The sequence below is a fragment of the Caloenas nicobarica genome, chromosome 15, assembly GCF_036013445.1.
Source record: "Caloenas nicobarica isolate bCalNic1 chromosome 15, bCalNic1.hap1, whole genome shotgun sequence".
Taxonomy (NCBI): domain Eukaryota; kingdom Metazoa; phylum Chordata; class Aves; order Columbiformes; family Columbidae; genus Caloenas; species Caloenas nicobarica.
The window spans coordinates 4,248,170-4,261,501 of record NC_088259.1 but is presented as its reverse complement, the minus strand read 5'-3'; the positions used below and the strand labels follow the sequence as shown (position 1 = coordinate 4,261,501).

At 47.7% G+C, this 13,332-nt stretch overlaps 1 protein-coding gene across 2 annotated transcripts in view; it reads left to right on the top strand.

Moving 5' to 3' along the window:
* The window catches only part of TOX2 (TOX high mobility group box family member 2), a 151,103-nt gene extending 144,137 nt beyond the window's left edge, over positions 1–6,966 (top strand). For both annotated transcript variants that reach the window (XM_065645698.1, XM_065645697.1), the window contains 2 exons: positions 1,143–1,273; positions 6,632–6,966. In XM_065645698.1, coding sequence (XP_065501770.1) covers positions 1,143–1,273; positions 6,632–6,668 — 168 coding nt within the window. In that variant the 3' untranslated portion in view covers positions 6,669–6,966. The remainder of the gene's footprint in view (positions 1–1,142; positions 1,274–6,631) is intronic.
* The last annotated feature ends 6,366 nt before the right edge of the window (positions 6,967–13,332 follow it).

Genomic DNA, 13,332 nt, shown 5'->3' with positions numbered 1-13,332 from the left:
ATTCACCCAACCGGCTGAATGATTGTTTCACACGTTTGCTAGATATATATCACAAAATTCATACAGTGCTTTAGAGATGAACAAAGCTTTTTTCCCCATAATGTGACCTATTCAGTTTGGGGCTAACTTGGAGAAAACAGAAACTGTTAATTTGGAAACAGATGTTGCAGTGGAAGAAAAGCGAAGGAGAGCAGGGATGTGGAAGCACAGTTATCCCTGACCATAATAGAAAGACAGCACATGTGAGAAGGTCAGATCCTCAATCAGATTTTAATTTTCAACCTGCTCAGGGTATCCCAAGTGCCTTCTCCAGCGTGGTGATGGGGCTTTGGCTCTGCATAAGAAAAAGTGGCTTCTGTAATTCAGTGATAGTCCAGAAATGAGCAGGAAAGGGAACCCTCAGAATCACTTTAATTGGAGTAGTTGCTGATGCTGAAGGTGGCATTTTGTGAAGTTTCATTCCACATAGGTTTGCTAATAAAAAATTAAATTAAAAAAATAAAAAGCCCACTGCCCTAATTTGAATGTTTTGGATAAAATTGTGTCCTTGGTCAGGTAACTACCATGGCTGTTGTTTATATACATTGCCTAAAGTTACCTAATTAAGCACACCCCAGAAAATCAGGAAAGCTAATCAGTTTTCAGATAAAACAGTACCGCAGCATCCTTGTTAAATCGCCAGCAGTGACAGCTGATGGCAGGGGCGTTGCTTGGGTGGATGTTCTTTACCTCGTTACTGTACATCATGATGGGGTGATGCATTACTGCAAAAGGAGCTGCACTTGATGTGGAAAAACAATTTGGATTGCCAGACTGCTGATGCAGAGGCTTCCATGGCTGTGCGTCTTCTGCAGCTGTTCACCGCCCACCACAGAGGGAGGTCGTGAAAAACAAGACGGGGAAGAGGGATGTAAATCACGTGTTCCTGTGTTGACACCTGCTTGCGGCAACTCACACTTTGCAAGGTCCCACCGCAGTGGTTTCGAGTCCTGGGCTTGGACCCGCTGTTGTCCCTGGGCTCCCCCTGCACTGCTGCATTTTTGGGGCAATGCATGTAAACGTGTTTATGCAGTATTATTAGATCTGCTGTTTCTCCTGCTATGTGCACTCCTGTAACCCTCCCTTTCCTTTCCACCCTGCAGGACTTCTCACATATTTCGTCTGAGTTTCAAAACAGTGTTGGACCCCGTTCACCTGGTGCATCAAACCCCGCAGGAAGCACTGAGTGGGACAGCGACTACCCCAGCAGAGAGTGTGGGATTAACCACTGCAGGCCAGTAGACAAAATAGCACATGGCTCATGCACTTGCTATTATCCCAACTATGACAGTGTCCAACAGCTGAGAATCTGTACAGCAAGTTGGTAGGCTAATTATGGTCAATGAATTTCAAGGTTTCCTCTTCTCTGTAGGGTCACTGAAATGATGCTATAGAAGCAGGTAGCTTAAAAATCACAGCCAAATTCTTCCCTGGGCAAGAAGAGGTTTCGTTTTATTGTGTTTCCGTCCCACTAGCAATGGATGAGTTTGGCATGTTTCCTTCTAGAGCGGGACGGGGCAGTGTCCCCAGCAGAGTCTCTGGAGGTTTGAGGGTGGCCATGGCCACAGGCAATGTCCTTCTGTTCCTGAAGTGATTGCCCTTATCGCTGAGGCCACAACCTCCCATAGTTGTCTCTAGCAGCAGGTCCCTTATTGGTCCTGGGGTTTAACCACCAAAGGGTACAAAGCCTCATCCTCCCAGGAGCTGCACAGGGCTCTGGTCCCCTGCATCTTGCAGTCTTCTGCACAGATCATACGCTCTACAAGCTCTGGCATGAATGTGCCAGCATGAAGGTCCGCTCAAATTCCTCAGTAAATAAAAACATCAGGATAGGCTCAAAGCTGAGGAACAACAAGGGTGTGAGAGCCGTTTCCAACCTCTGCCTAATCCACTGCTCTTGGCTCAGCAATAGTAATTTGGAGACTGCTGTTGTGCTCTGTAGAACAGGTAGATGGTTTGCTAGGAGAGCAGGTAGGGAAGGAGGCTCGGTAGCTTCCGAGCATTGTTTGATTTGCTTGAAGTATTGGAACATAGTGCTTTCACTGGAAATAATAGCAAGCTCCTGGCCTTTTCAGAGCACAGCTCTCGTCTGTGCCAGCAGTGCACTTACAATTGCTGGGCTGGGCACAGACTGTACAGACATTTCTTTCTTTCAGGGAAATAAATAACTTGCTGAGCCATTAGAATATCGCTGCTGTCTGCCTGCCTGAGGGGGCTCAGCTATGTGGATTGTTCTGGGCTCTGCCCGAGGACTTTGTGTGGTCCTTCCTCAAGTCTCTGCAGACAGCCCAAAAAAGGAACCTGTTTGGGACTTGATGATAAAAGTCATTTTAGATGGTGTGGGCAAAATGCTAAAGCCACTTGGAGGGTTATGGCATGTGGACCCGATTTCCAGAGGTGCCGAACAGCTCTCGCAAATATTAGCCCCCAAAAATAAGCATTGCTGCTTAGAGGATCAGAAGGGAAAATGCTTCATTCCCTCTGCAAATCCCACTGCAGAAAACTTGGGGCACTCTAGAAATGGGTGAAGCACTCCTGTAGTAATTGGGATCGAGTTTTGTGTTGCTAAAACAAGCTCTTTGACATCTGTCTGGAGTGCGTGTTGTAAGCAGAGGGCCCATGCAATTCATGATCAAAGCTCATGCATTTCATGCCTTTGTCACAGCAGAAATATCGAATTTCATAGGTTTATCGCAGCTTCCTGGAAAAAAAAAATCATTCTAAAAGCAGACAGATTATGCAGACACATCCAGATAATTAGTAGAGTAGGTTATAGTAATGAACTCCGATGGATATGGATCAGTACTGCAGAGTGCTTAGTGCACCCAAAAAATGTCGCAGTCTGTGTTAAGGAAGGAGCCCATTCTCGTGCCTGGAGACATAGGAGCTGCTGGCAGCCCAGCTCCCAGAGCTGCCTTGTTCTCAGTTTATTCTAAAGGTCGGTGTCAGCTGTGCCACCACCTCTGCTCCTGGTATTCACTGCTACGCTCTGCCCCGTAGCATCCACATACATTTGCAGTACTGCAGCCCTGCTGTTTCCCAAGGTTACACTTGTGTCCAGCAAAGAGACGATCTGGTTTTCATCATCCTCCTGTCCGTACTGCTTTCTCCAACGTGCTTTGTGCAAAGCAGGGAGAAAGGGAAGGCACGTCTTGTTGGGTTTGATTCATCAGTGCAGTTTTAGGTATAATCGGGAAGTCCCTGGATCATGTAATTGCCCATTTCAACCTCGAGACTGCATTCGGCTTAATTGCGATTATAGCAGCACTCTGAGGAGCAAAATCAGCTACTGGCTGGAAAGAAAAAGAATTATTTTCTGTTGTGACATAGCTCATCTGTAGAGTCCCAGGTTCCTGAAAGAGAGGATCCTGCCGACCTCCCCAGCGCATAGGCAGTCCTGTCTTGCTCTCCGGGTTGGGATTTTTATTTCATGTCTGACCTTGATAGTTGTTTTGCATCCAACATGTGTTGGCACTGGGTTAGCTGGGGTAAAACCTTCCAACCTACATTTTCTTTTGTGTTTGTCATCCAGACAACTTCTGAAAAACTAACAAGGTTGTCTTTCTCTCTGTCCTTCTCCATCTAATAAGGGAACTGCTGTAGGTTTGGGGTTGTTGTTTTGTTTTGTTATCCCAGCCTATCAGTGCTAGTTAAAATGCCATTAAATGACACTTCTTCCCTTACGCCCCTCAAATTCTAGGATCTTGTGAGCAGACACCGCTTAGTTCACTTATCAACCATGTTAGAGAAGGTTGTAAGTGTTTCTTAGCCCATCCTCTCCCCATTCTTAATGATTTTGTGCTTACCGACTTCCATCCAATTTTCCTAGTTCTTTCTGGGCTTAAGCCCAAGCTGTCCTAGGTCGCTACCAAAGGCACGGGCAGCATTTCTCAGTTCCCGCTTCATATATGGCTATCACTTCCCATGAGCAATTGCAGCATACGATTTTATTGCTTTTTGCCATCATATCACAAGCCACTTACACAGTCCCCTGTCTCCCTCACCTGACAGCCTTGTTCTTGCACTTGCTATTTCCCAGGGAACACCCGTGTTTTGCAGTGACTTTCTCCAAGGGAACAGCTTGCCTGTATCAAGGGTGCAGCTTGGTTTACAATCACTTGCAAATCTTTCTTAATTCCTCGAGACACCTCACTTGTTTTTTCTGCCCTGTCTTCTGATTACAACTCTTCCCATACCAAAGCTGTCATCAGGGTCTCATTTACATTAGCCTCCTATCATTCAGGTATTTTGGTGATAACACTGAACTGGATTCATCTTTCTTTATTCTTCCACTCATTTGCAAGGCACAGATTAGGTTCTTTTTGGGTGCCATCATTCAGCAACTTTTCTCCTCTCTCCCCACTCTCCTTTGGGCTAAAAGATGGGATGCTCTCAGTTACGCCTTGTCCAGATGCACAAAACTGTACAGCCACTTCATCCGGACACTTATAATCTTGCTAATTCCTGCTAACAATGAAACAATCCACTCCAAATAGGGGAATTTCCCAAATCAGAAACTAAATGAGCAAACACTGCAAAAAGGCAAGGATAAACCATCACAAATGCACTTAGTTTGGATTCAATTATTTATAGCAATACTTCGTAATGAACTGGGAAATGTTCTGTGGCATATTTTGTAAAATTAATGAAGTTTAGTACTCAAATACCACACTGCTGCTCACTGGCATTAAATCTTTGCTGAGTGCAGTAGGGAAGACTCTGCATTTTAAAGGCAGATTATAAAATGTGGAGATTAAGAGAGTGCAGACTCTCTGTGTTCTATCAGAAGACAGCTCTATCAACATCAGCATTGCTGTGCTCTCTGCCATTTCCCTATTATTCCACTCATGAGCACACCCACACCGGAATCTCCCAAAGCCTTATAATGTTTTTACCCACCTTTTAGGGCCAAGATGTCTTTATGGAGCCAACAATGTTTCCATGAGGTCTGTGTAGGTGATAAAATCCCTTAAAATGCCTGGATTTCAGAGCAAAACCCACACAGGACATCAGCCAGGGGAGAGGGACTTCAGCCACTCCTCTCCCTACTATATCCTGAGAAAAAAGATGTCTGGGCTGCCCCATAGGACACTGCTGATGGCAAGTTAAAAGTGTGAGCCTGTCCACATGAAGGGTTGGAGACGGAGCGGTGGTACCTGCCTGCGCACCTTGCTGCACAGCCGTCCGCACATGGGCCGTCTCGGTGGCGTGAGCTGGCTTCCCTCTCCAGGACACACCTGGATCTCTTGAAATCAAAGTCGTTGCTTCAATAACGTGATCGAGTCAAGATCTGGTGGGCCAAGGCCGTGCGGAGCATGCAGCCTGGCTGCTGTCCCCAGCAGCCCCGCTCCATCATCTCCTGGGAGTAAGGCAGCACCACAGTCTTCCTCAGGTTCTTTGTACCTCCTGCTGTCTTCATCAGACCCACAGGAAAGACCAGATAATCCTGCTGGCTCAAAGCATTTTCCCCCTCACTTCGTGATTATTAATTTTTCTAGTTGTACTTGTTTTGGGAGAGGAGGAGAAAGGCATCAAGCAGGTGATGTTTCCTGTTCCCATGCTCTTCAGCCATCAGACTTCTGTAAATCCTCCTGGACACGCACAAGCATCTTCAGGCATAGAATCATAGAATCATTTAGGTGGGAAAAGACCTTTAAGATCATCAAGTCCAACCATTAACCTGACACTGCCAAGTCCACCTCTAACCCATGTCCCTGAGAACCTCGTCTGCACGTCTTTTAAACATCTCCAGGGATGGTGACTGCACCACTGCCTTGGGCAGCCTGTTCTAATTCTTCACAACCCTTTCTGTGAAACTGTTTTCCTAAGATTCAATCTAAACCTTCTTTGGTGCAACTTGAGGCCATTTTGTCTTGTCCTGTTGCATAATATAACTGATATTTTTGGATGTGATATGGGTACAGGGAGTTCTACTAGGGTGGAAGCTGAACAGATGACAATAAGCCCATCGACCATATTTTTGAGACCGCCTACTCCTTATGCACTGTCAGAATGACACATTTTATCCAAAAGGGAGTGTATGTTTCCTAAATGTCCATGGCTTAGCTTGAGGACGGAGTGTGGTGAAGAAGGGGGCCGGTGGCCGAGGGGCTGGTTCCAGGCACAGCACGATGGTGGAGCTGGTACCAGCCTCACACCCACGTGCTCTGCAGGGCAAGCCAGAGTTGGCCCTTCGCACAGCCCCAGCAAGGGCAAAACTTAAACCACAGGAAGGAACTGATGTCTTAGCCCTTGTTGTTGAAATTCAGGAAGAACTAAAAATGCTCCAGGTCGCTTGGTGGAGTCGCCATCCCTAGAGGGGTTTAAAAGGCGTTTAGATGAGGTTCTTGGGGACACGGGTTAGTGCTAGAGTTCGGTTAGGTTATGGTTGGACTCGATGATCCTGAGAGTCTCTTCCAACTGAAACGATTCTATGATTCTATGTTCTGTTTTGCAGAAGTGCCATAAAACCCATGCTGTGGCTAAAAAACGGCGCACGGCCCGGGGCGCAGATGCTGATTGCAGCTCCCCCAAGCGACTTCCCGGCTGTTTCCCAGCCCGTCTCACCTTCTGCCTCTCGTTTCTCCTACAGCATGCTGCCGCGGGACAAGGCACTCTACCTCACCTAAAACCCACCATCTCTTTTCGAGGAGGCTCAGACAAAGGACACTTGAGAGGGTCGAACTCGCAGACTACCCGGAGAGGCACCGAGCAAGTCTAAAGGACGACAGAGCTGCCACTGCACCTCGTCGCTGGCTTCGTTTCCAGGCTCTAAGAGCAGCTTTTCTTTTATTACTTTTGAACTCTACTTTCCGTGGAAGCCCAAAACCTCATAACACATGAAGAACAAAACCAAACAAACAAAAAATTAAAAAAAATATAGATAAACACAAAACCAACAAAAAAACTAAACTAAGGTTAAGGACACCGTTTTTCTGCTTGCCATCAGCTTAGCTACAGACTGTTTTCCTAGTGAACTGCTTTTAGACGCAGCATAGGCCCAGGTCTGGTGTCCTGCAGCATTAGGCCAGCTCAATAGGAGGATGCACTCTTTTGACTTGCTAACAGCACTAAACTTTGTGCAAGAAAATGTGAAGTTTGTGTGAATATTGTACATGCAAAGGCCTTAGATGTCTGGCAAAAACAAAAAAATACAAAAAATAAATAAAAACTATTGCTAGGTAGGTGGGGGGAGAGAGCAGAAGGCAAAATACGAGAGGAAAAATGTGAAAAAGATCATGAAAATATAATTTGTTGGATAGTTGTAAGTAGTTTACTAAGTGTTTTAGAGCTGTGCTAAAGACATCTTTAAGATTTTTTTGTGAAAAAAATTAGTAGTTTACTTTATAGTAAAAGCATTTTATATTAATTGTAGCACATTTTTTAGTTATACATAGAAGGGAGATGTGTATAAAAAAAAAAAAGCCTGCCAAACTTGTTTCTATTATTTGTACAGCAAGAAATGGACAATTTATATCCATGTTGTATGGCATTATTATATTTTTTCTGCCATATGTCCATCTATTTAAAAATTGCTGACAATGATTTTTGTCTATTTATGAAAAATTAGAGAGCATAATTACAGTTTCTCATAAGGTGCATTTTGTTTGGGTTTGGTTTTTTTTATTTTATATTTTGTTTGACGGTGCTGCTTCCGCAGCACCTGGCACATTCAGTTCACAATGCTTATCTTACCTTTCTTTATAATAAAACGTATGAAAAGTAGAGCTGAACCAGTCTCTCCTTATTCCGGGGGCACACCCTGGAGATGTCCTGGCCAGTGAGGTCCTTGTCCTTGCCCACAGCTACGATCCTATTTTTCCCTACTGTTACCTGTCTGTGATGAAAGTGGCCTTAACATTTATGTTTGTGGAGAGCTGCTGGATAAAACTATAAGTTTGGGACTTTTCTGTGCTGGTGCCCAGTTTATGGCCATGAATCTCCCCTTCTATCTCTGTAATCTTGAGCCATTTGAAAATAAAACACGGAGCATTTTAAAACTTCCCGAGGAGCAGAGTGAGCAATAACACCTCAGCCCAGCTTTGCTGGCTTGTGTTGAGCAGATAATTACTCCGCAATATCAGAGTCAGGAGATTTCTTCCAAATATGCAATTAAAATAGAGGGGGGAAAAAATAGGGCATTAAGGTGAAAACTTACCTTGAGCTCTCGCAGCAAGAAGATAGGAGTTAGTCCAGGGAGAGTTTCGGAAATGTTAATTTTGTGTGTGTGTGTGTAGCAGGTAAGTGGTCGTGAGACTGAAATCCCAGGGAAGCCGTTTCCAGCCCTGGGAGGAGGTCTGGAAGAGGTCTTCACTGGAAGCGCCACATTACACCAGGTCCCTGTGCTTTGCCTTTTCTGAAGGAAGGTGTCGATCCACGACACCCAGCAGCCCCGAGGAGCTGCGCCCCAGCAGGCAGCCCCCGACTGCATCATCCTTGTGTCCCTGGGATGGTGGTTTTGAAGCCATTCAAAAGCCTCCGCCGGGAAGGCTGAGGTTGGACATGAGGAAAAGGTTCTTCACCCAGAGGTGCTGGACACTGGAACAGGCTCCCCAGGGAGGTGTCACGGCCCCAGCCTGACAGTGTTCAAGAAGAGACCGGACAACGTCCTCAGACACGCGGTGTGACCTGTGGGGTGTCCTGTGCAGGGACAGGGGTTGGACTCCATGATCCTGGTGGGTCCCTTCCAACTCAGGACATTCTATGATTCTATGGCTTTCTAGCCAGCCTACCCGTGTTACTGCTGGCTGCCCCTGCTGGTCTGCAGGCAGGTGATGGCAAAGGGCTGGTGGCTGCCATGGGGCAGGGCACAATGCCCCATCTCCAGCCATGGTGAGGCGGGAGCCACCTTGGGGATGCAGGGCAGTTGGCTATTACAAAGCCCAGGGCATTAATGAGAAATTCTGAGATGTACCAGGCCATTTGAATCCCTACTAATCTCTAAATGTGCATGATGGCAACTGTGCTTAAACGATATTCCAGCTGTTGGCTAATCATTGTGGACCCGGAATTGCTCCAGGGAAGCAACTGGGAGCTGAGCTTCCCATCCACTGTCATGGGGGGGGTCACGGAACAAGTCCAGTCCCCATGAGTGGGTCCAGCCCCAGCCCCGTGAGCCTCGCCTTGGGCTGCATCCATGGGCTGTTATTAGTATTATAGAAAATGTGGTAGCTGGGTCTCAAGAAGCCATCGATCCCTCCCCTAAATGCCGCCTGTGTGCCAAACCTCCCTTTAAAAACCTTTAAATTCCAGGCAGATAGCCTAAATCTCTCCCTTTACAAAGCAAATCACTTGCTTTTGAACACAGGGAAGAATTTATTGCTTTCCTTATGGTGATAATTTCCTCCATATTTGAAAAAGTATATTGCCTCCCCACCCCAGCTCCTCTCCTCCCACCTGAGCAGTTGCAATTGTGCAGGTCATGTTCCTGAGCAGGAGAAACTGCAGCGCTTCCACTTTTAGTTCAATGAGCACCAGCAAGATCCTCGAAAGGCCCCAAAACAGCTCTGGGGGCTGGCAGCGTGGATCTTTTGGCAGTGTCATGGGGGAGGCAGGGACCGGGCGGCTGTTCCCAGGCATCAGGCTGATGATGGAGAGGGAAGTGAAGAGGCAGGAGCAGGGCGAGCACTGGTTAATTGACTTTGGTTTATGAAGACATAATTGGCAGCACTGTAGGATGTAATGGGGAATTTAACAAATCTCATCAGTGGGATCTTGGCAGCGTTAACCCTTTGAGTGCAGGGACTCTGCCCTCCGGGCTAGGTCATGCAGCCCTGGTTGGGATGGGGTGGATTAGGATGGGATGGCATGGGATGGCATGGGATGGCATGGGATGGCATGGGATGGGTGCCTCTGGACAGCGATACCCACCAGGAAACAGGGGTACTCACCAGCATCCCACCACCCACCAGAGCACAGTCTCCCGCACGCTCGGGGTGTCCCGTGTCCTGGTGGTGTGCAGAAAGGACCTCATCTTTGCTTGTGCTGTCCCCTTAGGCACCACCCCGAGCTGCATGCACAGTGCAGGGCCATGGCCACAAATGCCCGGGCAGCGCTGGGATGGCCATTTGTCTTTGTTACATCTGTGTTATTGTTATTAAGATGATGGAATGGAAGGGAAAACAGTCCTGACAAGCAATATTTAAAACTTAGCGCAAGAAGGATCAAAGGAAAGGACTTCATTTGACAAATCTGAGGACCCTGACGACAGCAGCACATGGTAGGAGCAGAAGCCTTGTGCCAGCCACAGTGAGGTCCTGGTCCTGCACCGAGGGCAGCTTTGAACCTCAGCAAATGTCCCCATTCCCCAAAGGTCGCATCAGGGTCAGGGCTGCTGTGCGGTGCCGGTGGCGAGAGCAGCAACGCCCTCTGTGCTCTGGTTGAAGCAGAGTGGTCAGACCTTGAGCAAGCCCGTGGTAAAGGAAACGTGTAACGCTGTTGGGACCCAGCTCCTGGGACAGCCCCCACATACGGCGCTGGGACCCCCCAGCTCGGGCTCAGCAGTGCCGTGCAACCAGGCAAAGGGCTTGTGTGTTGTGCCCAGTGAGGGCTGCACACCTCCAGCTCATCACCCCAGACATTCCTTTGCTTCGCAAAGGTGGTGGCCACCATCAAATGCTTCCACCCGTGCCGTGACCCAGCCTGTTGGCACAGGAGCGAGGTCGGTGGGGTGCAGGGTGCAAGTGGCCGAGGTATTCGAGACATGAGCCTCATCAGCAGGACCCGCTGGCTTCGCCTGCCCTCTGCCCACCGCTGCCACCAGGTGATGGAAAGGCTCTACCCATCAAGCAAGCATGACACGATGCATCTTTGCCACTTCTCTGAGGACAGAAAGGCCCAAAAAGAGACTCTGAGTCTTGCAGTGATGAACCACAGTCGATTCGCTTCCATTTCGTGTGCTCCACTCTGCAGCGGGAGGTTTGTGTGGCCCAGTCCAAAATACTCAGCATCACCTTAGCAGATAACGACACAGTGCAGAGTGCAGGCGAAATACTTACTCCAGTACACAAGGCATGCAAAATTATCAGTTTGAACAATGATTTTCTGAAGGACATGAGAGGGATAACTATTCTTCGGGATGAAATACTGTGGTGGACAAAAGAGTAATTCAGAGCCAGATTTGAGATCAATTGTTTTATCACTGTATCCTCAACTCTTCTTGACTTTCAACTGCAATTTGATAAAACATCATAATATGTGGCACAGTAATTGCTCTAGATTTTATTCCTAGTGGGGTTACTTTATTACACCGCAAGCACATTAGAGAGCTTTCTGTCACTCTGCCATTATTATTTGTGGGGACAGAAGGTCAAATAAAGCAGAACTTAGGAGGTGGGTATTTTTGCAGATGATACTGGTGAGCTCATTTGCAGGTATTTGTGCAGCTGAATGACTTGTTGCTCAGCAGTGCCCAGCCTCTCCATCCCAGCACCTCCATAGCTCCTGCCAAGACACTGCTTTGCTTTTCTGTGTGTGTTTATGCTCCCATCATGGCTCCGAGGCAGCAAAAGGCTGGGAACCCACCAGGGAGTCTCTGCCCAGGGTTTTGTTTAATTTCCCTAGGCACTGCATTACCTATTGCTCCTTATTTGCCTGACTGGGATGAGCAGATTTCCTGGAACAAAAGAGATGCTCTGGGGCTGGGATCCCCTCTGCCTCCTCCCAGCCAGGACCCGGTGGGAGGTGGGCAGAGGCTGTTCCATATCCCATACCCTCTTGGTGTGGAAAGCCTCATGCCTGCAGTGCTTTGTGGCCATGATGGATGGAAACACCTAGACCAGCTGTAGGATGGGGATGAATGGGAAGGTAACACAAGGAAAGGCCAAGCCCTGGCCCCTTTGCATCATAGCCTGATGGTGTGTGGGGTGTAGGAACAGCTGTCTTGCACTCTGACCCATCCGTTACTCCAGGACCGACTGCAAACTCACGCACGGAGAAGGATCAGAGGGGACAAATACATCTCTTGGTAGCATCCTGAACATCCCTGTAGTCACTTACCACATCTCCATCCCTCATCTCTCAGGAACTTCATGCAGAGACAGGAGCAAGGACCAGGAGATGCTGCAGGGCTCTTCCTCCCCGTGGTCTCACTTTTAAGGTCAGCCAGGTTGGGCACCTGCAGCTGCCTTAAGTCACTGACAGCGCTCGGTCGAATGCAATTCCTCGGTCTGTAACCACATTAAAATTTTATTATGAATGAAGCCTCTTGCACTGCAAGTCTGTGGGAAAGAGTAACACTTTTACTGCTCTTCAATATGTAATTAATGTACGTTTCATTGCTTTCCAGTTGAATTTTTGGTTACGGGAGATAGTTATGACTATAAAATGAGAGTTACTTTTCATGAGACAAAGACTATAGGTCAATGTCTTCTGAAAAACCGAGAGACTGTTAGAGGCACCCAACTGTTAGAGGCACCACCAGTATAGTAAGAATTTACCAGTAGAAAAATAGCCAGACTGTAGAGTCTGAGATACATCTGTCCTAGAGGGTCTCCTGGAGCTTCACATGTCTTTGTCATCTTCTTACACCCATCTGTCCCCTGACTGAGCATCTCTGCCCTACAGTACCTGTACCACTGGGACACCAGTCAGCCTGGGGTCGTTCTGATCCTCAGCCCCCCCTATGGCTCCCAACAAAGGGCAGGACAAAAAATACCACCTATTAGCACCTCCTGGGCACCACAGTATAAAAAAAGATATTAAGCTACTGGAGAGTGTCCAGAAGAAACTACGAAATAGCTGAAGGGTTTGGAGAGCAAGCCATATGAGGAGCAGCTAAAGTCACTGGGTTTATTCAGCTTGGAGAAGAGGAGACGAAGAGGAGACCTCATTGCGGTTACAGCTTCTGCATGAGAGGAGGAGGAGGGACAGGCACCAAACTCTTTAGTGACCAACAACAGAACCCAGGGAATGGCAGGAAGATGTGCCAGGGGAGGGTCAGTCGGACATGAGGAAAAGGTTCTTCACCCAGAGGGTGTTGGACACTGGAACAGGCTCCCCAGGGAGGTGTCACGGCCCCAACCTGACAGTGTTCAAGAAGAGACTGGACAACGTCCTCAGACCCACGGTGTGACCTGTGGGGTGTCCTGTGCAGGGACAGGGGCTGGACTCCATGAGCCTTGTGGGTCCCTTCCAACTCAGGACATTCTATGATTCTATGAAGTATCAGAAAAACCATAAGGCCTGTTGGTCTGTCAGAAGTATCTGGGCAGAATTGGCAATTCCCCCTCTAGATTTCCTCGTGATCACCCACAGGCTGGTTATATGCCACCGTAGTCACATCTGGGGATACAG